A 25,581-nucleotide genomic window follows, 5' to 3' on the forward strand; every position below is an offset into this window, starting at 1 on the left:
CACCGTTTATGCATTTCTGCTTGTTCTAAAAGCTTGACAGGCCTCCCGCGCCCAGTTACGGTTGCTAACGTAGGATTGGACAGTGGCTGTTCAAGGGCGGGGCTTAGCGAAGGGTCAATTGATGCCTACATTAGTTTGATATCAAACTGGCTTTTTATGGTTTTATCAAATATTTTGTTTGTGGCTTTAAGAGAATTCCGTCAGCTCAGTGTCTCAGCATCTGCACCAGTCTTAAAAGCACACTCAAGACAATTGTCATAGAACAAATGTAGTAGTTTTAGTACGAGTAGAAAATACACAACACTTCCAACCGTTCACTTAACTTTGTTATTAACACACGGCAGAATAGGTGAGCAGGCAAGTTAGTATCAATAGTAGTCATGGTCATTTTCAAGGCTACAGGAGGTGAGTATTAAATATTGAAAACAGAATCTCAAACGCATGAAGATACACAAGAAGGTCGTCTTCCTGGCTTCCTTACCTGATCACTTTCAGGTGTCCAGGACTTCCTCTGTTCAGGTGAGGACCGCTCCACAGTTAGGAGAGCAGCTCCAGATCTCCTCAGTACGTCTTCCTCAACATGAGCTATCCTGATTAGGCCCTGCTCTTCCGTCTGAGATACAGCACAAAGTACAGCGAGGTGTGAACTCATCATTCCTTTTATTTTGACTCTTGATCTGCAAATTAAAAAATACTTTCTAAAACACATTTAATTTGGAGTAAATAAAAGTCACCTCATCCTCCTTTGAAGTGGATTTTAGGAGTTTAGTCTGAGAGGTCGTTGACGGAGCTTTGGCTTGGACCGGAGTCGGAGGCTGCTGGATGAACAGAGCCGGTACCTTCTGCAAACAAGGAGAGAAAGCAGAAGGTCAGTGAAGGCCTCTTCAGGTTTAACTCCCTGACTGACTGACGACTTGCTTGATTGACGGACTGATTGATTGGCTAACCTTCTCCAGTTCCAGCAGCAGATTCTGGAGATGGTCCACGACAGTAAAGACAGTCAGAGTCTCCTCAGCCTTCTCTGGAAGACACAGACCTGGTTTGCACTTCTGGATCTCAGCTACGGTTCTCCTCATTAACTGGATCCTCTTCTCAACAGCCTGTAATCATAAGTAGGGCATTCAGAAAAACTTTATATTTGTGGTTGACAAAGGGAGACAAAGTTCCTTATCGAGACAATCACAGCACCTTGAGGCTTTCTTCTCTGGGGCTGGGGAAAGTCTCCGGTGACGATAATAAGGTCTTAATATCAGCCACGTTGTTCTCCATTTTTTTCACTTCACTCTCAATGGCTTCCACCTCCTAGTCGACAAAAAAACAAACATATTCGACCGTTTACAGACGTCCTGTTACAAACTGATAAGCTAACTGGAATGCAAGAATTAAGAGATCTAAGACTCACGGCAGCAGCGTGCTCCAGGTGAGACAGAGGAGCAGTGAAGCTGTCTTGAACGTTGGCCACTTCGTGATCGGCTTCGGTCAGCTGTTCCTGGAGCTTTGTGACGTCGCACACCTGTGACATTTCCTTCAGGACGGAGCTGAAGCCCTGCAGAGTGGTTCGGATCTGCGCCGAGTCGTCCAACACCGTCTGCACAGCAACACAGACACGAAGCTTCTTTTTCTACATGTACAACTTTCTCCTGCAGAATGTGATCAGTGATGCATTCAGGTGTTTATAGAATGTAATAGACTACAGGAGGGTACAAACCTGCAGAGCTTGAACATGGCTGCTCAGACATTTAGCGGTGGTGTACGTGCAGGGGGCAGCGAGCCAATTCTGAGCCTCCGACATCCAGCTCTTAGAGCTCTTGATCATCTCTTGATGCTCCTGAAGCCACATGTGGATCTGACAGAAACACAAACAATATTTAGTTTAAAACATCATAAGCTATCAGCTATAGAAAACCTTTTCCCCTCTGGGATACCCCCCAAAAACAGACTGCGTCTTATATTCCGGTGCAACTTATATCCTGGATTTTACGGTAAATACATAGTTCTGAAAAAATACAGACGCAAACTTTGACATCAACAAACATGGCTGCACAGCAGCTTGTAATCATGCATCAGAAATCATAAACAGGGAATTAAAAGAGTAAAAAGAAGACTGAAGGGAGCTGATTTGATCCTGACCTTGCTGATGAGGGTGGTCCTCTGCTCCGCCTGCTTGGCCAGCTGGGAGTGGAGCTGCTGGACCTCCACCAGCCTCTCTGTGAGGCTCAGCGCCTCCTCTGGCTTCTCCAAGTCCTGCATATCCACCTCCAGCGCCGCCACGCACGAGTGCCACACGTCCAGCTCGTCCCATGCGCGCTGAACACAGACACAAAATCATACGTTAATATGTTAACATTGTAGTAGGGGAGGACATTTTAAAGTAATAATCTCCAAGATTTTCATTTAAATAAATCGAGCTCATCTTAAAGCAAAGTTTGGCTCTACCTGTCACTTTCTACCTGATTCTAACAAAATAAGAGCGATTTTATCCTGTAACTCAACAGATCTCAGAGGGTTCATTATCCAGCCACATCACCTGCATGTCACTACTCACCTTCTGCATGACCTTGGCATGAGCCACAGACGGGTTTCTCTGCTCAAGTCTTCTCTGAACTGACCTCAGGCCAGCCTGGATCTCTGACAGCTTTGCCCCCAGCTTGTGGACGGGACCGCTCCTCTGCACCGCCTTGCCCACCTGACGGATGAATCCAATATCATCAGTTTAGAGTGGTTGGATTTTTAAGGTTTCTTTACACAAGACTAGACCCATCGTCGTTTCTGACCCATAAAATCAACCAAATGTATTTATTTAGCTGAAGTTATTTCATCAACAAGACTCTACAACTCATCCAAGTTGCATATAAAAACCAACAATATTCTTCATCTTTCTGTCAGCTGTTTAAAATCTTGTTTACCTTTAATTCCACTTTCTGCAGGGACTGTGTGACCTCCTTCATCTGGCCATCGATCTCGACGGGGACCAGAGTGTACATGTCTGAGTACTTCATCCTCAGGCCCTCCATGATCCGCTGGAGCAGAGCCTTCTGGGTACACAGCTGGCTGTGGACCTCCTGAAACCAGAGGGGGAAGCATCGTGTAAATGAAAAGGACACAGAGTACCACATAAGAAAGGAGAAAGGGGGGTCTTTGTGTTCCGCAGCGATACAAAAATATCAATATTTACTTATTTTACAGCTTTGAAAGGACTGTTTGTCCACAGAGAGAAAAAGCCTCCTCAGGAAAACACTTGAGCAGATTGTTATAAAAGACACTGAGGGACACCAAACTTTCTAAGACGAGTCAAAACAAGCACCATTTCTGTCATGAAGGATGTAATTTTAACTGTGTAATTTTTAAAGTTGAATAGTGTAAATCTGGCAGCAGAAAGACACACGCATTCAAACTGCCTGCTCTCCTGTGCTGCTTTCATCAAACACAGCCTGCCTCTCCGAAGTCATTCAGCTCCACAGCAGCTGAAGTGAACACTTTCAGCTTTAACAATAAAAACCTACATTAAATAAGCAAATCTGTTCGAATGGGAGAGATAGTACAGAGGACACTACCTGCGTCTGAACACGTCCGATGCTCTGCTGAAGAGGGAGGTGCATCCCGTTATCACTATGGGAAATTGAGCTTGTTTGTGTGCATGTGTGTGTGTGTGTGTGTGTGTGTGTGTGAGATACAAAGGAGAAAGAGAGTAACCCTCTCGAGACGGTTTCTTTGCACGAGAGAGTGGGACACGGCAAGTGCAAAGTGTGTGTGTGTGTTCTGTGTGTCTATCTTTGTGAGGACCGATTTGAATTTTAAAACATTTTTGTTGAAGGAGGACATGTTGGAGAAAAATACATATGTAAATTTTACGAAATGTGACGACACTAAGCATTTTAAATACAGAGGATATATTGGGAATTTTAAGACGTTAGAGGAAAGTGAGGAAACTTTGTACATTTAAAGTGATTCATGTAAATAAACGTCCGTTAAGTCACTATCAATCGCCGAATGAGGTAACACAATGGTGATTGAGCCGATGGCCCACTGATGAAAGCCTTTGCATTTGCAGTATTACAGACTGGCTGTCTGTGGCGACACACCACAAGCGGCGCCCAGTTAGTGACGTGTTTTCCATCACCCAGCAGTGGTTGGTCTGCCAATGAGGGTAGGCGGAACTAAGCGGCTGCTTTTCCGCTCTGTGCAAGTGTTGCGAGTAAACAGTAATCTACTATGGCTGAACAAACAAAGAAAAGATGGATGACTACAGATACAACTTTAAAAATAAGTGAAAATCCAAAGAAAAAGAAACAAACTCGACGCTCAGATGAAGCAAACAGTCTGAAAAGGAAAGCGACCGTCAGCCAGGAAAATCAAGAGTTACAACCAGAGCCAACCGTGGACGTCACACATGCAACACTGTCTGGATATCTAGGAAGTGTGCTCCTGCATATTACCGTTTATCACCATAGGTGCCGCCAAAGAGAACGAAACTTGGAGATTACACTTTAAGAAAAATGAGGACTTCATAAATTGTAGCAAAATGAGGGCATTGAAGGAAAGAGGGGACATTTTACTTTAAGTAAACTTTATTTAAACTGATGTTGTCACGTTCCTTCTTCTCAAACTGAGCGTTAAGACTTGGTTTTAGTGTTAAGGATACAATGAGGATACATTCAGGTTAGGAACGAGAAAATGCTTTATGTCATGGAGAGTCCTCACAAGTATAGGGGTAGATACGTGTGTGTGTCCGTGGAATGACTCGGCCACAAAGGCCACCTGGAAGATCCACTTACAGCTCAGAACAAAAGGTGTCTGCTATGAGAGGAGGGGTGAGGGTAGCGGAGTGATGGGGGGGGAGATGAGGGGTAATGGAGGGGTTTGTTTAGGTCTTTTATCAGTACAGACCCTCCGCAAGGGGAAGGGAGATGTGTGTGTGTGTGTGTGTGTGTGTGTGTGTGAGGAGAGAGTGGATGAGGAGATGTTGGCCTCTGCTCAGGTTTCGGGGACAAAGGTGCTTCTGCGGGTTTTTGAAGAAGTGAACACTGAACACCGAGCAGCCTCCGGGCCTGATGCCAACACGACGGTTAGATTCAGACGTTTCAATAGTTTACATTCTCTCCCTCTCTACATTAATCACAACTTTAAACAGCTTTAGATCTTCACATCTCAGGAGCATGTTGAATGTTTTTTTTTAACAGATTTTACTGCCTTTACTGACAGTACTTGTTAGTTAGCTTCCAGCTGAGCCACAATAGAATCATTAACATATAAATAACAGGGGCTACCAACTCTTAAATATTAATTAGACTGCCTTAATGTCTTTTGGCTGCAGATTCCAAGCTAACAAGTGTGTTTAATACATAAAAATAGCAAAGCATTTCGTACAATATTTGTTACAGTGAGCACAAGGTCATCATTGTGTTTTCAGTTCAGCTGATGAAACTGTCCCGTCTCATTAGAGAGACATTATCTACACTCCACTGGCCGGAGGGAGACACACACTCTCTAAGCTCACTGTGCTGTGCTGTTAACGATCAGAGGAATCTGGAGACACACAGGGGTCCTTCAGAGGGTCTCAGAGGGTCACTAGCTTATTGAAAACGGCAAACATTTTGAATCTAAATGGAACCGAATTTAATGTTTTTCCTGCTCCAACAGAAAGAGTGTTTCTGGTCTAAAGGCGGAGGGTCTATCTTTGCTTTAATCCAACAGGTCACTTTATGAATCACCAAAACCCTGACCGGTGGTTCCACCATGTAACCTTTGTTTTTAAATAGTGTAAATCAAGTGTTTAACGTTGTAAACATCTCCATGTGGTGTTCTTCATGTGCTACGAGACATATCAGGGACAACATCAGCAGTCATCTCCATGTCTGGGCCTGTCTGCTTTTAAACTGCAGTGTACCAAGGACAGGCTGAACAACACGTTTTCAGATTGGCAGGTTTGAGATGTCACAAACCTAAGGAGCCAATTCGTTAATGGACGGGGTGACGCTATGCATATCATTCTGTGTAACCTATGGCAACCGCTTCACGTGCGCGAGCCAGCTGTAACTGTCAGCGTAATTTTTACAAACTCACTACTGACTACTAACGTTAACGTTACTACAGCTAATGACTACATTTCAAGCTCGCTAAGTTTCAACAAGTCGCCACTAAACGATGGCAGAGACGTGTTTTGTTTTTGCGACGGAGGGGGCATGGATCACACAGAGCCTTTTTGGACGTGTGTGATTGAGTTAAATGGAATGTATGCCCAAACAATGGGAGCACTAGCATCTCATTCTTAGTGTTTCATAAGAAATAATTTGAAAACCACTCCACTGCACTGTAAAAAACGTTTTCTTTTGGATTTTGACAAAGGAAAACAAACACTGATTTGTTGTAACCCTTATCAACACCAGTTTACGGGATAGTCCCACCTGAAGCTCCTCTGTGCTGCCGCTCTGCTCCATCTCTGACAGGAGTCCATCTGCGGCCTCCAGCCAAACCCTGACGCCCTGCAGCTCCTCCCGAACCTTTTCTCTGTCCTCCAGCTCCACCCTGGCCGCCTCCAGACCCTCCATGCTCCTCTGCTTCACACTGTGAAAACACACAATTTGAACAACCATTCAACAACTTTGTCCCCTTTCACCTTAAATCCACGATGTGAGAGTTTGCATTGGCAGAAACATCCAGTGTCAGAGTCGAAGCACAGAGCCTCATGGCAGCTTAAGTACCGTCAGTGTACGTGTATTTAAACACTGCAGAGCCTCAGAGGCACGACAGTGAATATCCGACCCACTTTCCACTGATTACTTATCCAAGCACAGCGGGGCTTATGGGTAATTGAGTTTTTATTTATTTAAACAGCCTAATATTTGCTTTGGAAACACAGCACAAATTTAGCAGAGATAATAATAAATGTTGTAAATTGAAACTTTAAAAAAGTTAAGTGCTAGAAAGATTGGCGGAAAAGTAACAAGACCTCAAATTTCACTAAAATGCTTTTAATGTTGGACTTCATGGATGATGGTTTAATGAGCATTAAAGACCATCTTACCTGCCGTATCGACCCTGCATCCCCTGCAGCTTCTGACAGATCGGAGTGGGAGGAGCCTGCTCCAGGTGGGCGGGGACAGCCAGCAGCCTGGCTGTGCGCAGTTCCAGTGCGGACAGGGCTCTGTGCTCACAGTCCAGTCTGTCCTGGTACTGTTCCCAGGACTGAAACAGGTCCTGAAGCTCCTCAGTGGGGGCCTTCACCTTGGAGCCATCAGGAAGCTCCGCCTCCACCTGGTTCAGGACAGTAGAGGCCTTCTCCACCTGAATGGAGGGAACACACACAGTTGGTCCAAATTGTACCTTATAGTAAAAGTAATATGAGCAAATATGAGCTACTTAAAAATGTTTTCTTCCCAGGTATTTTTACTGGACTGTGGTGTTACTCACGCTGTTGGTGATTTCGCTCCACTCCGTAACCCTCTGTTTACTCCGGGTTGTCAGCCACAGCGTGCAGCGACGTAGTCTTGCTATCCGTTTCCAGAGAGCAGTCACGGTGGCCTCCCTGCCTCCGCAGCAGCTCTGCTCTGGGCACCACTCCTTCAGCTCCTCCAGGCGCCTCTGCAGCGACTCCACTTCCTCAGACAGAGCCTGCAAGATGGGAGAGTCAAGATAAGGAACTTCAAAGGCAAAGATATGGAATGTTTTACTGGTCCTACTTTCTGCCTTGGCTTTAACTTTAAAAAGGTAACAGAGGGGTGAAAAAAATAGACCCCTCATAGATGTTAAGTCTCATTCGTACTTGGAGCTTGGCTTGCTGGTCGGTGCAGTCAGCGAGGCAGGTGACTTGTTGACGGACGGACTGCGAGAGGCGCTTCTCTGCACTCTTCAAACTCTTGATGATTTCATCTTGGCACTTGGTGTATTTTCTGTGATTTTCTGCACACCTGTAACACATTAAATGTTCTGTTAACATCCTTCCATACGAAGAAAAATACTATAATAATAACACAATGTATTTCAGGATATTCTTTGCTCATATAAGTATCTGTAATACTTTTTGAAAAAGTTGTGGAATCATAATCGATGAGCTTATTACCTGCTAAGACGTTCCAGTTGAACATGTCCCTTTGCCTGCAGGGTGGACATCCTCACCAGGAGCTGGCTCAGGATAGTCTCCTGGAGCTGCTCCACCTTCTGTGGGGACAGGGAAGGATGCAGAGCATTCTGGCTCTGGAGCCGCTCCACGTGGGTCTGGAACTGCTGCTGCAGCGAAGCCAATGCCCGCTGTGCCTCCTCCACCCTTTCGGAGCAGAGGCCAGCAGAGCCGTACGGCGGCAGCAGAGACACCTCGACGTCCCTCAGGAAGTGGATGGCTCGTCTGACAGCACATGTGTAGCTTCTCAAAGACTCTCTGGCTTTGGAGATGTCCACCTAAAACATACAACAAGTTCTTAACTGCACGCTATATTAAGGCGTTAGCATTCCAGTCTTGGACTTTTGACCATATAATACTCGTCTAATATAACTTCTGAAAGACAACACATACTTTGTAAAGCTTATGTTCTAAGTTGGTGGTTCAGATAAAACAGTAAGGTTGGTAACAAGTGTGATATACTTCTGACTGTGCCCAACCAAACCTGTTCTAGCAGTGCTGACACATCTCTGACACACAAATAATAAAATGACTTTGTTAAAACATGCTGAGTATCGGATGTGTGGGTGTCACTTTACTATGAAATTCAAATAAGGCAAAGACATTGTAAGCTGTCATACACAGAATGATACATTACATTAACATTCAAATGCTCCTCGCTGATCGTCTAAACTTTTTAACAAGTAATCGTCAAACCCATAAAAGGCATCTTAAAATTAGTGAAAGAAAAACAAACAAAAGGAACAATGCAACTTGCCATTTGTCTGTCACATTCACCGAGGACTGCTTTCTTCAAGAGCATCAGATCTTTGGATCCACTTCCTTGTTTGTTTCCCTTCTTTTGCTCCAGAACCTCCAGAGCTCTCATCCTGGACTCTACAGTCTTTTTCATAGATATGAGTCTCCGGTATTCGCAGTCGATCTCTGTATCATTTGGCTCCAACGCGCGCCGTTTCTGAAGCTCCTGCTGGGTCTCCTGGAGGAACGCTCTCGTGGTTTCTTTCACTGAGTTGAGGTCCAGTTCCTTCAGCAGGTTCCACTCTATGATGCTGAGGTTGTTGTAGAGCGTCATCTCCACGGTGTCATTGCTGTCCTCGTTTTGTTTCAGCCTCTGCCGCTCTGTGCCCAGCTGTGAGGGGTAAAGGTCATCAGAGATCGTCTGGAGTTTGAAATGAGCATCTCTCAACAAGTACCTCATGAGAGGAAACTGGAGTAGAAGGGTCTGACAGACTTTGTACTTCTCCTCCTGACCCCTGCTGTCGTCCTTTGTCTGATGGACCTGCACCTGAACGCTCTCCTTGAGGTCCTCCACACACTGCCTCGTGTTCAAGTATCCCTCGTGATCTCTGGCTTTCGTTTCCAGGTTGACCATTTTGCTGTGAAGTTCAGAAATGATTGAGTACAGTTCCTTGGTCTTTTCTTTGGGAATCCACGGTTGCAGAATGTCAACCTGGGACTTGTGCTCCAAAATCATTTGTTTCATCGGCTCCAAAGCTTGCAGGGACTCTCTCGTGATGGGAAACCTGTGTGTATTTAGATCTACTACCATTTGTCGTAAACTTTTTTCAGTGTCAACCAGATTTTTCTTGCTCGACTCTACAGTCTGGGTAAGTTTGTCCAGCTCCTCTTTGTTGGCCTTCTCATGGCTGCTAATGGCTTGGATGTCCTCCTGGAGGTTGGTGAGCTTGTCAAAAAGCTGACAGTTCTCTGTGATGCTGAGTTCAGAGGCAATGTCTTTACTCTTCATTAAAAGAGCCTCACAGACAGCGGACTGCTTCTCCCCCTCAACCAGGGTTTCTTGGATCTGACGAACTCTGCGATCAAACTCGGAGGGACTTCTGAGCTCTTCATCTGCACTCCTGGAGGCCTCTCTGTGAAGATGAGCCACAACCCAGGAGTCCAGGTCAGCAATCTGCTCTGACAGCTTCTCTCTGGTCTGCAGTCCTGACTCCGTCTCTCTGACAGCCCTGGCTAGCTTCTCAGTAGTGGACTTTGAGAGTTCTTCAAGGGATTCCAGAGATGAGCGCACCATGGGCACCTCCTCAGCCTGGTCTAACTGCGGAAGGAGCTCTGTCACCTCCTCCACCAGAGACTCAAGTTGTCCCTGTTTGGCCATGACTTCAGACTGCAGCTTCTTCAGGTCTCTCAGCTGCTGGTGCACCTCCTCAGGCAAGACAGCCACTCTCTTGCTTCTTCCCTCAATGTCACTCTCTGTCTGCTTCGCCCAGGCAAGGCCATCCCTCATCACCACGGTGATTTTCTCCATGATTGGGTTGCTGCTGTTCTGGGTTTGGGAGGACACTAGTTCCTCCATGCGGCCGAGTTGTTCTTTGACCCCGTGAAGCTGCTGCTGTATCTGTTTTGTTTCCTTCTCCCAACGCGAGCAAAGAAGTAGCGCCTCCAGCTGCTGCTGCAGGTGAAGGTATTTTTGCTGGGCAGCTTTAACCTCAGCATTTGCCACCATCAGCTGCTGGGCCTTCTTGCAATCCCATGGTGTGCCTGAAGGACACTTGGCTTTAAGGTCTTTGCCGATTGTCTCCAAATGTTCCTGAAGACGTGATATCTCTGACAGAAGGCTGCTGGTCTCTTGAGAATGGACCTTTGTGTGATACAAAGACCTCTCCACAGCTCTTTCCAGGCCTCTCCACTGCCCTTGCAGGTTCTTCTGGTCAGTCTGTGCAGTTGCTTGCTCCGACCGGCTGAGGTGGGGGAATAACTTGGTGAAGGTCAAGAGCAAATTCCCGAGTACTGTTCTGCTCCCCTCCATACTTCTTTGTAAAGAGCTCAGCCGCTCTGCCTCTTTGGAGCTGCTCTCCTCTGGGGACCTTAAAGAGAAAAGATTCATGTCTATGATTTGTGAACTTGATGTATGACGACAAGAGGGAGGTGTTGTGATTTGAATTTTGTTTCCAATGTTCTGGTGTCTCACCCCCTGAGGGGACGTTAATTTTGGCTTGAATTCAAGCTTGACTTTGTCTGGTCTTGTTTTCTATAATGGCTGTTAGCGTTTAAGAGTATTTGGAGTAAAAATAATGTCCATATATGATCACATCGTTATCACTTTGCCACATATTGCAAAGTACCTTAAATCGCAAACGAAGCCGAGGGCGATAACTCACATTCTCATGGCGTCCATCTCTCCTGTCAGTCTCTCCAGCGTGGTCTCTGCTGTTTTGGTCTGGCAACAGTAATCAGTCACCTTCTGAAGCTGGGCCTCTTTACTCTGGATGACAGCTGCTGCATCCTGAACAGCAGTGCTCCACTGATCCTCCACCTGCTCCAGAGTGTCACTGTTCTCAGCACCAGCTTCTCTCAGTTGAGAGAGCATTGACAACTGTTCCTGAGCTGTCTCTCGGCACTTCTGTACTCGGGAAGCAAAAATAAAGACAGAGGCTATTATTTCAAGCCTGTAGTTTTACTGCAAATGCTATATTTGCGATCTGATATTGCTAAACACCAAGTGAAATACCATGAGTGGTCTATTTCAACAGTTACAGATCTTAAGAGCTTTGTTTTGTTCTGCCAATCCTTTATACACCTTTGGAACAGACTGGTACAGACATGCATCACAGATGTACAACTCTGCAGGCATTAATAAGATGTTTTTCCAATCTGCTGTCCAACAACACGTATCTGCAAATCAAGCTGCCGCTATAAATTATTTTTATTACTTCTCCAGTGAGTCATACACCCCATCACACTGATTCACACCTGAGCCTCCTCCAGCTGCTGGGCCATGGCCGTTGGGTCGAGCTCAGCCGGTTGGTTCTTGTAGCTCAGGACCTTAGACACCAGCCTGCTCAGACGACTGTCCAGATCACTGGTGGATGTGAGCAGAGCATCCGGAGCATCTTCCAGTATTTTACCCTTTGGATACAGAGATACATCAGGGCATTAATTTTCAAAATTCCTGATGAAGCATTAAATGGGTTTTTGAGAGGTCCAGGATTGGCCACGTTAAAAAAATAGAAGGGGCCTAGTCTGTTTGATCCATTTAGCGCCTATAAAAAAACAGATGTTTCCATGAAATCTGTGCGTTTTAGTTGAAGTGTACTTACTTCCTGCTTAAGTAGGAACTTAAGGAGAAAGTTAGTACAACTTAAGTAGGAAGTACACTGCTATTTTCTTGCAGATTCAATGTGTATTTGTCAATATATCGTGGAGAGCAACAGGAAGGAAGTAAGAGAACCAAAACAATGCAACAATCACGAACCAGAAATTCTGACAGTATGCGCTGATACCGCCTAAACAACACACTTTGGCACACAGTTATCGTTGTACCTCAATGACTGGACTGCTCGGTCCTGTTCCTGTGCATAGCTGTATCTCTGTAAAGATGTTCCTCACAGCAGATCCTTCTGGTAGTTCCTCAGTCTTTACAGCACTTGCCTTAGCTTGTGCTTTCTTTTCCTGGGTAGGCAATCCTTCCACTAGGGTTACACCACCCCAGGCAATGGCAGTTGAAGATTTTTGAACTGCCTGCAGTGACGTTGGGGATACCTTGTCAGTCTTGTACACCTGCTTCCATTGTGAGTGCAAAACACTAGTATTAATGCAAGTAAAATTCACACATACAACTGTTTTGTTTGAGCAAAGAAAACATCTCTCTCTGTAAAACTGGTCTATCTTATCTCATATGCCTTATTGCTTTTGACTTGTATATATATATATATATGTCATATTCCTACCCTGAGGCACTGACACCTGTAACAGCGCAGGTATAAAGTCTCGGCTTGTTTTCTTTGCTCTAAAATGTAATGCTGATACAATCTAGCTTCTAATGCCACTTGAACCGCTTTAAGAACTTTCGGATCATTGCGAGTTTTGACAGAAGCACTAAATGTACTTTGATGAGTCAGGAAGCAAGTGCAAACAAGTTTCAGACCGAGCATAATAGCAGATGTATGGATGTGACTTCCCTGGAGCAAAAAAACTACTCTTTATCATTGGTTATTGTTTTCTCTCTAACGTTCTCTCCCTCTGTCGACTGAACTTGTCTTTGAATGTGTAATCGTATCTTCCATCTCGGTTTCAAAGGTATTCTGCGATCTTGAACTGACTACTGATGGTAAACCAGTGCAAAGCAGTTCCATGCATGCGGAATAAAACAGCAGGCTGGTGCCGCCAATGTCTTACCTGAGTTGAATCCATGCTCTGAAGCCTCATTTCACCAGTGGTGGTTGTCATGGCCATTGGGACATTTTGGTATTCCACTTTGTCCACCTTTTCCTTTCTCCCTTCCTGAGTTGTCCTCTTCTTCCCCTCCCTCATTTCTTCTTCATTCTTTTCCTTTGCATCTGTTGTGTGTCTCTCCGTTTGGGCTCTGGCGACCAAACTGGGTTCAGGCAGGGATTCAGTAAAGCTTCCTTGAACTTCTACCCCAGTGATCTTTACTGCAGACTTGTCAGGCTGAACATCAGTGGTCGTCACATCCTTGCTTTCTTTAACTGCCTCAGACTGATTACTTGATGGCTTCCTTGGTTCCTTTTCTATTGTGACAGTTTGGTATTCATGTACACTCATAGGGATTTCTCCTTTTTTAACAGACTTTTCGTCAAGGCTTTTGGGTACATCATGCACATCACCTGGTGACACTTTGGCTTGTTTATCACCAACACCTTGAACCTTGACCTCTTTCAGCTGAGACACAGTTTGGCTTGGTTTCAATTTCTCTTGTTCAGATAAGCTTAAAGCAGGCACTTCAGCTCCCTTTTGGATTTTCTCCACACCGACAGACTTTTCATTAATGCTCTTTGTGCTGATCGCAGGTGCATCACACACGACATGTGTCAACACTTTAGGAACCTGTTCCTGGGTCTTCACTTGGACCAACAGCGCCTTGTCGGCAGACTTGTCTAGCTGAATGTCAACTAAAGTCACGTCCTTATTTTCTGGCACTTTTTCACTCTGGATACTTGAATCTATATTCATCCTTGGTGCCTTTGCTATCGTAACAGTAGAGATGTCCTGCTCCTTCATAGTGGCCTGTGTATCTGGTTGGGAAGTGGACACTTCAGCTTGTTTGGGGATTTTCTCAGCCCTAACAGACTTCTCAACTTGACCCTGAGGTGCACCAGGCACATCTTTTGTTGACACTTTGGCATGTGGTTGTTGTACATCAGGATCCATGACCTTTTTGGGTCTTTCCTGTGATGGTTTAATGAGCTCCAGCTTAATTGCTGTTTCACTTGGTTTGATAATGTTCTGCTCAGATGAGCTTATTCCTGAAACTGTTGTCTCCGCTTTACTTGGCTGCGTGGCTGCAAAAGCAACAGAGGTCGGTTGAGTGGAGTCACCTTGAGCCACATTCTCTGGCTTTTCAGTGCAGATTTGTTTTACTTCTACTCTTGTTGTAACAGCAGCCTTATCAAGCTTAACACCAGGATCCGTGACCTTTTGGGGTCTTTCCTGGGAGGCTTTCATGAGCTCCAGCTCAAACGCTGTTTCACTTGGTTTGATAGTGTCCTGCTCAGGTAAGCTTATTCCTGAAACTGCTGTCTCCACTTTACTTGGCTGCGTGGCTGCAAAAGCTGCAGAGGTCGGTTGAGTGGAGTCACCTTGAACCACATTCTCTGGCTTCTCGGTGGAGATTTGTTTTACTTCCACTCTTGTTGTCACAGCAGCCTTATCAAGCTTAACACCAGGATCCGTGACCTTTTTGGGTCCTCCCTGTGTGGTTTTCTTGAGCTCCAGCTTAATCGCTGTTTCACTTGGTTTGATAGTTTCCTGCTCAGATGAGCTTATTCCTGAAACTGTTATCTCCGCTCTACTTGGCTGCATGGCTGCAAAAGCAACAGAGGTGGATTGAGTGGAGTCACCTTGAGCCACATTCTCTGGCTTCTCAGTGGAGATTTGTTTTACTTCTACTCTTGTTGTAACAGCAGCCTTATCAAGCTTAACACCAGGAGTAGTCTTCTCTTTTTCTGGTTCCTTTACGCTCTGAATACTTGTTTGAACTATATCCGTTCTAGGTTCTTGCGCTGTTGTAACAGATATGTTTTTCTTCTCCTCAAGACCTGTCATTCTACCTTGTTGTAGGATGCTAACATCCGGTCCCATGTGAATTTTTTCCATCCTCACCATTTTGCCGTCACCTGAGTCACCTTGAGCCACATTCTCTGGCTTTTCAGTGCAGATTTGTTTTACTTCCACTCTTGTTGTAACAGCAGCCTTATCAAGCTTAACACCAGGATCCGTGACCTTTTTGGGTCTTTCCTGTGAGGCTTTCTTGAGCTCCAGCTCAAACACTGTTTCACTTGGTTTGATAGTGTCCTGCTCAGATAACCCTATTCCTGAAACTGTTGTCCCCGCTTTACTTGGCTGCACGGCTGCAAAAGCAACAGAGGTCGGCTGAGTGGAGTCACCTTGAGCCACATTATCTGGCTTCTCAGTGGAGATTTGTTTTACTTCTACTCTTGTTGTAACAGCAGCCTTATCAAGCTTAACACCAGGAGCAGTCTTCTCTTTTTCTGGTTCCTTTACGCTCTGAATACTTGTTTGAACTATATCCATTCTGGGTCCTTGCACTGTTGTGACAGATATGTTTTTCTTCTCCTCAAGACCGGTCATTCGATCTTGTTGTAGGATGCTCACTTCAGGTCCCATGTGAATTTTTTCCATCCTCACCATTTTGCCGTTTTCATCCAGGCACATAGGTTCCTCATGCGTACCATGCATCGACACTTTGGCATGCAGTTCCTGTGCATCAGGATCCATGACCTTTTGGGGTTCTCCCTGTGTGGTTTTCTTGAGTTCTAGCTTAATCGCTGTTTCACTTGGTTTGATAGTGTCCTGCTCAGATGATCTTGAGGTCGGTTGAGTGGAGTCACCTTGAGCCACATTCTCTGGCTTCTCGGTGGAGATTTGTTTTACTTCCACTCTTGTTGTCACAGCAGCCTTATCAAGCTTAACACCAGGATCCGTGACCCTTTTGGGTCTTTCCTTTGAGGCTTTCATGAGCTCCAGCTCAAACACTGTTTCACTTGGTTTGATAGTGTCCTGCTCAGATGATCTTGAGGTCGGTTGAGTGGAGTCACCTTGAGCCACATTCTCTGGCTTCTCGGTGGAGATTTGTTTTACTTCCACTCTTGTTGTCACAGCAGCCTTATCAAGCTTAACACCAGGATCCGTGACCTTTTTGGGCCTTTCCTGTGAGGCTTTCTTAAACAATGTTTCACTTGGTTTGATAGTGTCCTGCTCAGATGATCTTATTCCCGAAACTGTTGTCCCCACTTTACTTGGCTGCACGGCTGCAAAAGCTGCAGAGGTCGGTTGAGTGGAGTCACCTTGAGCCACATTCTCTGGCTTCTCGGTAGACATTTGTTTTACTTCTACTCTTGTTGTAACAGCAGCCTTATCAAGCTTAACACCAGGATCCGTGACCTTTTTGGGTCCTCCCTGTGTGGTTTTCTTGAGCTCCAGCTTAATCGCTGTTTCACTTGGTTTGATAGTGTCCTGCTCAGATAAGCTTAATCCTGAAACTGTTGTCTCCACTTTACTTGGCTGCACGGCTGCAAAAGCTGCAGAGGTCGGTTGAGTGGAGTCACCTTGAGCCACATTCTCTGGCTTCTCGGTGGAGATTTGTTTTACTTCCACTCTTGTTGTAACAGCAGCCTTATCAAGCTTAACACCAGGAGCAGTCTTCTCTTTGTTTTCTGGTTCTCTTGTGCTCTGGATACTTGTTTGAACTATATCCGTTTTAGGCTCTTTTGCTGTCGTGACAGATGTGTTTTCCTCATCCAGACCGGTCATTATATCTAGTTGTAGGATACGCACTTCAGGCCCCATGTGAATTTTTTCCATCCTAACCACTTTGCCGTTTTTATCAAGGCACAAGGGTTCATCATGCATACCATGCACTGACACTTCAGGATGCTCTTGTTTGACTGCATGTTCCTCTGTTTTCGCTTGTTGGCTTGGTTTTACAATGCCTCTCTCATACAATCCTATTTCTATGAATTCCGTCTCTTTCTCATCTGATTGCAATGATTTTGAAGCAGGAGAAGTGGGCTGAGCAGAGTCCCTCACGGGTGCGTTGTCTTGACTTCCAGCTTTGCTTTCTTGCACCTTTATCTTAGCCACCTGAACTGCAGCTTTCTCTGGCATGACATCAGTAATTGCGCTACCTTTGTATTCTGGTCTTTTACATTCGATTTGTGTTTTAACAATGTCTATCCCTGCCTCTTTTGCTTTAGGGACAGATGTGTCTTCCTCCTGCCCCTGACCAGCTGGTATATCTAGTTGTAGGATACGCACTTCAGGTTCTATCTGGATTTCCTCCACTTTTACAGACTTATCTTTTAACCCAGAAAGAAGAGGTTTGGTATCCACTTTCTGAGATGGTTGCACAAATGTGATATCAGCCTTTTCCGACACAGGAGGCTGAATAGGTTTACTCTGACCACTGATCCATGGCTTAGTATCAGCTGTCTGTACAAAACTGTCAGGCGTGTCCAGAATGAATGTGGCTACTTTCTTTCCTGGGAGCTCCTGAATGGTTGCACTAACCTCAAGAGTTAGCTTCTTACTCTCTGGACTGACCTTCTCAAGAGTAGTTTGTCTCTCCTCAGCAGGTTCAACTTTTTGAGCAACACTTAATTTATCAGCATCCTTGATTTGAGGTTGGCTCTTCGACTCTTTTTTGGTTGGAGAAAGCTTTCCTTTTTCAACAACAGTAATTTCAGTTGGTGCTGTTACCACATGTTCTTCCTTAGACTCGACATTCCTTCCACCAAGAGTAGAAACTGGCTCTACACCTGAGGAAACATCAAGACTCTTAGACTTCTTTCTGGCTGGTGCGGTAAATTCCTTAAAAATAGTAGTCTCAGTTTGTTCTCTGGAAATCACTGATGACGTCTGACTGTCAGGTTCTTTCTTGAGGATCAAAAGCTCTGTTGTAGAAAGTTCTGAGGATGGTTTCAGGCTCTTTGACTGATCTTTGGTAGTTGAAGGCTTTCCTTTGTCCTCAACAGTAATTTCAGTTGGCGCTGTGGCAACCTCTTGAGTTAAAAATGGCTTTAGATTGCCAGGCTCTTCCTTTGTTTTTGTCTGCTGTGTGGTAGCAAATTCCGGAGAAGGTTTCAGACCCTTTGACATGCTTTTGGTTGGGGAAAGTTTACCTTTTCTCATAACAGTTTCAGTAATTTCAGTTGGTGATTTGACCACCTCTTGACTTGAAGATGGCTTTTGAGTGTCAGCAAGCTCTGGGGAAAGATCAAGACTCTTTGACTTTCCTTGGGTAGGTGAAAGCTTTCCTTTTCTAACAACAGTGGCTTCAGAAATTTCAGTTGGTGATGGGACCACCCCTGGAGATGAAGATGGCATCTGACTCTTAGCCTCTTCCTTGGTCTTTGTCAGCGTCAAATCCTTGGACTTTCCTTTTGTAGGTGAAAGTTTTCCTTTTTCTTCAACAGTTTTTTCAGCCTGTGCTGTCACCACCCCTGGAGTTGAAGATGGCCTCCGACTGTCAGGCTCTATCTTGGTCTTTGCTGGCTCTGTTGTAGCAAGTTCTGAGGAAAGTTTCAGTTCCTTTGACCTCCTTTTGGTTGGGGAAAGTTTACCTTTTTCCACAACAGTACTTTCAATCACTTCAGTCGGTCTTGTGATCACCTGTGGAGTTAAAGACGTCTCTTTCTTGGTCTTTGTCAGCTCTGTTGTAGCAACTTCTGGGGAGAATTCAAGACTCTTGGATTGTTCTTTGGTAGGTGAAGGCGTTCCTTTTTCTGCAACAGTACTTTCAGTGATTTCAGTTCGTCCTTTGACTGTGCCTTGAGGGAGAGATTGCTTCTGACTGTCAGGGTCTTCCTTTGACTTCCTCCTGATCGGTATAACCTTTGTTTCTTCAAGACCTTTGGACTTTCCTTTTGTAGGTGAAAGTTTTCCTTTTTCCTCAACTGTTTTTTCAGCCTGTGCTGTCACCACCCCTGGAGTTGAAGATGGCCGCTGACTGTCAGGCTCTATCTTGGTCTTTGCTGGCTCTGTTGTAGCAAGTTCTGAAGAAAGTTTCAGTTCCTTTGACCTCCTTTTGGTTGGGGAAAGTTTACCTTTTTCCACAACAGTACTTTCAATAATTTCAGTCGGTGTTGTGACCACCTGTGGAGTTAAAGATGTCTGTTTCTTGGTCTTTGTCAGCTCTGTTGTAGCAAATTCTGGGGAGAGTTCAAGACTCTTGGATTGTTCTTTGGTTGGTGAAGGCGTGCCTTTTTCTGCAACAGTACTTTCAGTGATTTCAGTTCGTCCTTTGACTGTGCCTTGAGGTAGAGATTGCTTCTGACTGTCAGGGTCTTCCTTTGACTTCCTCCTGATCGGTGCAATCTTTGTTTCTTCAAGACCTTTGGATTTTCCTTTTGTAGGTGAAAGTTTTCCTTTTTCCTCAACTGTTTTTTCAGCCTGTGCTGTCACCCCCCCTTGAGTTGAAGATGGCCTCTGACTGTCAGGCTCTGTCTTGGTCTTTGCTGGCTCTGTTGTAGCAAGCTCTGAGGAAAGTTTCAGTTCCTTTGACCTCCTTTTGGTTGGGGAAAGTTTACCTTTTTCCACAACAGCACTTTCAATAATTTCAGTCGGTGTTGTGACCACCTGTGGAGTTAAAGACGTCTCTTTCTTGGTCTTTGTCAGCTCTGTTGTAGCAAATTCTGGGGAGAATTCAAGACTCTTGGATTGTTCTTTGGTAGGTGAAGGCGTTCCTTTTTCTGCAACAGTACTTTCAGTGATTTCAGTTCTTCCTTTGACTGTGCCTTGAGGTAGAGATTGCTTCTGACTGTCAGGGTCTTCCTTTGACTTCCTCCTGATCGGTACAACCTTTGTTTCTTCAATACCTTTGGACTTTCCTTTTGTAGGTGAAAGGTTTCCTTTTTCCTCAACTGTTTTTTCAGCCTGTGCTGTCACCCCCCCTTGAGTTGAAGATGGCCTCTGACTGTCAGGCTCTATCTTGGTCTTTGCTGGCTCTGTTGTAGCAAGCTCTGAGGAAAGTTTCAGTTCCTTTGACCTCCTTTTGGTTGGGGAAAGTTTACCTTTTTCCATGACAGTACTTTCAACAATTTCAGTCGGTCTTGTGACCACCTTTTGAGTTAAAGATGTCTCTTTCTTGGTCTTTGTCAGCTCTGTTGTAGCAAATTCTGGGGAGAGTTCAAGACTCTTGGATTGTTCTTTGGTTGGTGAAGGCGTGCCTTTTTCTGCAACAGTACTTTCAGTGATTTCAGTTCGTCCTTTGACTGTGCCTTGCGGTAGAGATGGCTTCTGACTGTCAGGGTCTTCCTTTGACTTCCTCCTGATCGGTACAATCTTTGTTTCTTCAAGACCTTTGGATTTTCCTTTTATAGGTGAAAGGTTTCCCTTTTCCTCAACTGTTTTTTCAGCCTGTGCTGTCACCCCCCCTTGAGTTGAAGATGGCCTCTGACTGTCAGGCTCTATCTTGGTCTTTGCTGGCTCTGTTGTAGCAAGTTGTGAGGAAAATTTCAGTTCCTTTGACCTCCTTTTGGTTGGGGAAAGTTTACCTTTTTCCACAACAGCACTTTCAATCATTTCAGTCGGTGTTGTGACCACCTGTGGAGTTAAAGATGTCTTTTCCTTGGTCTTTGTCAGCTCTGTTGTAGCAAATTCTGGGGAGAATTCAAGACTCTTGGATTGTTCTTTGGTAGGTGAAAGCGTTCCTTTTCTAACAACAGCGGCTTCAGAAATTTCAGTTGGTGATGATTCAGTTGGGACCACCCCTGGAGATGAAGATGGCATCTGACTCTTAGCCTCTTCCTTGGTCTTTGTCAGCGTCAAATCCTTGGACTTTCCTTTTGTAGGTGAAAGTTTTCCTTTTTCTTCAACTGTTTTTTCAGCCTGTGCTGTCACCACCCCTGGAGTTGAAGTTGGCCTCCGACTGTCAGGCTCTGTCTTGGTCTTTGCTGGCTCTGTTGTAGCAAGTTCTGAGGAAAGTTTCAGTTCCTTTGACCTCCTTTTGGTTGGGGAAAGTTTACCTTTTTCCACAACAGTACTTTCAACAATTTCAGTAGGTCTTGTGACCACCTGTGGAGTTAAAGACGTCTCTTTCTTGGTCTTTGTCAGCTCTGTTGTAGCAACTTCTGGGGAGAGTTCAAGACTCTTGGATTGTTCTTTGGTAGGTGAAAGCGTTCCTTTTTCTGCAACAGTACTTTCAGTGATTTCAGTTCGTCCTTTGACTGTGCCTTGAGGTAGAGATGGCTTCTGACTGTCAGGGTCTTCCTTTGACTTCCTCCTGATCGGTACAATCTTTGTTTCTTCAAGACCTTTGGATTTTCCTTTTGTAGGTGAAAGTTTTCCTTTTTCCTCAACTGTTTTTTCAGCCTGTGCTGTCACCCCCCCTTGAGTTAAAGATGGCCTCTGACTGTCAGGCTCTATCTTGGTCTTTGCTGGCTCTGTTGTAGAAGGTTCTGAGGAAAGTTTCAGTTCCTTTGACCTCCTTTTGGTTGGGGAAAGTTTACCTTTTTCCACAACAGCACTTTCAATAATTTCAGTCGGTGTTGTGACCACCTGTGGAGTTAAAGACGTCTCTTTCTTGGTCTTTGTCAGCTCTGTTGTAGCAAATTCTGGGGAGAATTCAAGACTCTTGGATTGTTCTTTGGTAGGTGAAAGAGTTCCTCTTTCTGCAACAGTACTTTCAGTGATTTCAGTTCGTCCTTTGACTGTGCCTTTAGGTAGAGATGGCTTTTGACTATCAGGGTCTTCCTTTGACTTCCTCCTGATCGGTATAACCTTTGTTCCTTCCACAACAGCAGCCTTAGTTCTCTGACTCTCAGGCCTTTCCATTTCCAGTGTTTCCTCCTTTTGAGAAAGCTTAAGACCCATTGACATCATTTTTGTCGGTGAAAGATTTCCCGTTTCCACAAAAGTTATTTCAGTTATTGCTTTGGCCACCTCTGGAGTTGAAGATAGCTTCTGACTGTCAGGCTCTTCATTGGTCTTTGTGAGCTCTGTGGTACCAAGTTCTGGGGGAAATTTCAGTTCCTTCGACCTCCTTTTGGTTGGTGAAAGCTTACCTTTTTCCACAACAGTATTTTGAGTTGGTCCTGTGACCACATCTGCAGTGGACTTTTGTTCAGGTTCTACATCCGATGTTCTAACATGAGTAACTGAACTTGGAGTGGTGGAAGGACTCAAAGAAGATTTTGGACCTTCACCATCTTCTCTTGTCTGGGGTGTCTCAGGGTCAGAAAGTTTATGAGGAAGTTCAGAACCCTTTGACTTTCTCTTAGGTGGTATCAACTTACTTTGTTCCACAACTGCAACTTCGGCTTGCTCTTGAACAAACTCTTGGGGTTTAGAATCATTTTTAGGCTCTTGTTTTGTTTCTTTAGGCTCAACACCAGTAATTTTACCAAGGGGAGACATTGACTCTGAAACTGTGGAAACCCCAAGGTTCTTTGACTTTCTCCTGGTTGGAACAACTTCAGGATCGGTTGTTACTGGGGGAGTAATGACTGGCTCTGATACATCTAGAATAATTGTTGCAATATTCTTTGTTTCAGCTTCAGTTGGTGCTCTGGAGCTCAATGAAGGCTTCTGACTCCCAGGGTCTTGCTTAGTCTCTGCCACCTCCTTAGTAGCATGTTCTGGGGACAGCTTTGGACCCTTTGGGCTTCTTTTTGTTGGAGAAAGCTTAGTTTCAGTTGGTTCTGTGACCTTCTGTGGGGTTGAAGACTTCAAGCCATCAGGTTCTGTGTTAGTATCTTTAACTTGCTGGACATTTGTTGTAATTTCAGCACTCTTTGACTTTCTCCTGGTTGGAACAACTTCAGGATCGGTTGTTACTGTGGGAGTAATGACTGACTCTGATACATCAAGAATAATTGTTGCAATATTCTTTGTTTCAGCTTCAGTTGGTGCTCTGGAGCTCAATGAAGGCTTCTGACTCCCAGGGTCTTGCTTAGTCTCTGCCACCTCCTTAGTAACATGTTCTGGGGACAGCTTTGGACCCTTTGGGCTTCTTTTTGTTGGAGAAAGCTTAGTTTCAGTTGGTTCTGTGACCTTCTGTGGGGTTGAAGACTTCAAGCCGTCAGGTTCTGTGTTAGTATCTTTAACTTGCTGGACATTTGTTGTAATTTCAGCACTCTTTGACTTTCTTCTGGCTGGTGCAAGCTTTGTTTCTTCCATAACAACAGTTTCAGTTTCCTCCATTGGACTCAAAGCAGACATTTGACTCCCTGGTTCTTTAGTCGTCTGTGTTTCCTGCTGGTCAGCCTGAGATAGTTTTGTACTCATAGTCTTGGACTTTCGCTTGGGTGGTAAAATCTCACTGTGCTCCAAAACGGCAGTTTCGGTCTGCACAGAAACAAACTCTGAGGATGAAGACTTCTCAGGTTCCTTTACTAGACCTGTAGGTCTTTCAACAGAGGAAATGTCAAGACTACTTTCCTTCCTGCTGGATGGTATATCTTTAGTTTCTTTGACAACACCTGCTTTAGTTTGCTCCTTAGAACTCAGTAAAGGCATCTGACTGTCAGGCTTTTCAATGGAAGAAATTCTCCCAATCTCAGGTTCTTTCTTAGTTTCCTTAAGCTTTGCATTGTATTCAGTGGTTTTACTCTGGGTACCGACTGGCTCTGAAGTTGCAGAAACTTTTGAACCCTTTGGTTCTTGCTCTTTTAGTACAGACTTAGTTCGCTCAGCATTTGTTTGTGTAAGAGGTGCTGAAGTTAGGACAGACACATTCTCAGTGTCGCCCTTGATCTGTGCACTAGTGAATGGCTCTACTACATCCGGAACAAGGTTTGCTACGTTCTTTGTTTCTTCTACAGCAGCAGTTCCTGTCAATTTTTTTGGTGAGCCTTGAGTTGAAGTACTTTTCACTATTGCAGGCTCCACCTTAGTCTGTGCAGGCTCTGTATCAGTGGTGGAAGGCTTGGACTTTCTCCTTGATGGTACAATTGTAGTTTTCTCACCAACACCAGGTGCAGACTGCTCCTTGACCTTTTGGATTGGTACACGTTCCTCCAGAGCAGGTTTAATTTTCTTAGCTTCAACAGGCTCAGCTTTGACATCTGGCTTTGTACTTTTGAACTGTGCCTTTAGAGGTTCTGAAGAAATAGTTGGACTATCAGATTTCTTTTTTGTTGTTTCAATTCTGGTTTGCTCCACACCAGTAATTTTGGTGTCTTCCACGACTCCTGTCACAGCAGGTATTGTAGTTTTGGTCTCAGCATGCAGCTCAGCTGAAACTGGCAATTCATCCTCAAAAGATGTAGATTTTTCTGTTAAAGAACTGCTTTTCTGTAGTTTAACTTCATGTTTTTTCTCAGGTGAGCGCTTGTTTTTACGTGGTGGTGCCACCACAGATGTTTTTGTCTCCTCTGGTTTACCATGAAGAACACCAGGCTGCTTTTGTTTACTCTTCTCTTGAAGTTTCTTAAATTAAAGGGAACAAAAGGCATTAATTAATACAGGGTTACTTACATTTTTGAAATCTAAAATGCAATATTTAATAGTCACAAATTACATATAATTATCTTTTTCTGACTAAAATACCTTCAAGTTTTGGCTGAGAGACGCCTTCTGTGTGACTGCTTCTTTGAGTGTCTCTGAGCCATCTCTCTCCAGTTTCTCAAACAATTCCGGCATCAGACAGTCTGTTAGAAACTGCTGGTGAGAAAGCGCGTCCCGCAGGTTGACCTGCAACTTTTCACCTTCCTCTAATGTCACCTGAGATCAAGGGGACCGAAAATGTTAGCGTCTGTCGTCAAGAAAAGTCATAAATAAAACACTGAAAAATGCTCAATAGAGTTGAAATGTTACTCTTCATTTACCCATTAACTCCTCAACTATTCTTAAAAAAAAACTTAAATAATTATTTTCTTTCAATGTCAACCATCTTAGGACATAATTCTTCCTGATTATAGTTCCTGTCTTTCCAATGTCTAGTCACATAAGAAAATCTAAAGATAAAAAAAAATCAAAATGTACTTACAACATTACAAGACAAGATGTACTAGAAAGCTAGAAAGATGTATCAAATTGCACAAATAGTTGCTTTAACAAATGCCTAGAAAAAAAAAATCAAAGACAGAAACCTGCACAGAGGAACTGGACTCCAACGGTTTGCTTTGGTTCCACTCCTGCAGGCCGTGAAGACAGTCCATCAGACAGCGAGCTGTGTTTGCTGAGCAGGTATCCTTATGCTCACTCAGCCTAGACTTCAGGCTGTAGACATAATCAAGTCACATTTATTGAAAACACAATATTGTGCATGGCATCTGCATGTAACATACTTGTTGAGATACAAAATTAAAAAACTGGGATTTTTTTCAGCATAAAACAGTATGTATTTTTTGGTGCCCCAGATAACAACAGAGATGTTCTATTTATATTAGTAAGATATGTAGTATGTATATTAAATGATTATTTAGTTTTATAAACCGGACATTAGATAGTAAGTCATCTTGGATGTTTAACTGGTTATAAATAAGGAGAACACTGCAATGTTATTGATAGAGAGCAGGATGACCTAC

At 44.4% G+C, this 25,581-nt stretch overlaps 1 protein-coding gene across 1 annotated transcript in view; it reads right to left on the bottom strand.

The window, feature by feature from the left end:
* syne2b (spectrin repeat containing, nuclear envelope 2b) overlaps positions 1-25,581 on the bottom strand; it is a 132,382-nt gene that overhangs the window by 64,862 nt on the left and 41,939 nt on the right. The window contains exons 55-76 of the mRNA XM_069661679.1: positions 25,144-25,273; positions 24,602-24,775; positions 24,394-24,481; positions 13,253-16,635; positions 12,398-12,637; positions 11,828-11,983; positions 11,236-11,477; positions 8,874-10,941; positions 8,060-8,394; positions 7,763-7,907; positions 7,411-7,611; positions 7,025-7,284; positions 6,405-6,564; positions 2,907-3,062; positions 2,546-2,686; positions 2,131-2,307; positions 1,709-1,846; positions 1,403-1,588; positions 1,189-1,302; positions 948-1,100; positions 735-842; positions 482-613 (exon numbers count right to left, since the gene is read on the bottom strand). Of these exons, the coding sequence (XP_069517780.1) occupies positions 482-613; positions 735-842; positions 948-1,100; positions 1,189-1,302; positions 1,403-1,588; positions 1,709-1,846; positions 2,131-2,307; positions 2,546-2,686; positions 2,907-3,062; positions 6,405-6,564; positions 7,025-7,284; positions 7,411-7,611; positions 7,763-7,907; positions 8,060-8,394; positions 8,874-10,941; positions 11,236-11,477; positions 11,828-11,983; positions 12,398-12,637; positions 13,253-16,635; positions 24,394-24,481; positions 24,602-24,775; positions 25,144-25,273 (8,887 nt within the window). The remainder of the gene's footprint in view (positions 1-481; positions 614-734; positions 843-947; positions 1,101-1,188; positions 1,303-1,402; positions 1,589-1,708; positions 1,847-2,130; positions 2,308-2,545; positions 2,687-2,906; positions 3,063-6,404; positions 6,565-7,024; positions 7,285-7,410; positions 7,612-7,762; positions 7,908-8,059; positions 8,395-8,873; positions 10,942-11,235; positions 11,478-11,827; positions 11,984-12,397; positions 12,638-13,252; positions 16,636-24,393; positions 24,482-24,601; positions 24,776-25,143; positions 25,274-25,581) is intronic.

Source organism: Semicossyphus pulcher, unplaced genomic scaffold, assembly GCF_022749685.1.
Source record: "Semicossyphus pulcher isolate SPU_LCO1_2020_fin unplaced genomic scaffold, fSemPul1.0.p SCAF_14, whole genome shotgun sequence".
NCBI classification, from domain to species: domain Eukaryota; kingdom Metazoa; phylum Chordata; class Actinopteri; order Labriformes; family Labridae; genus Semicossyphus; species Semicossyphus pulcher.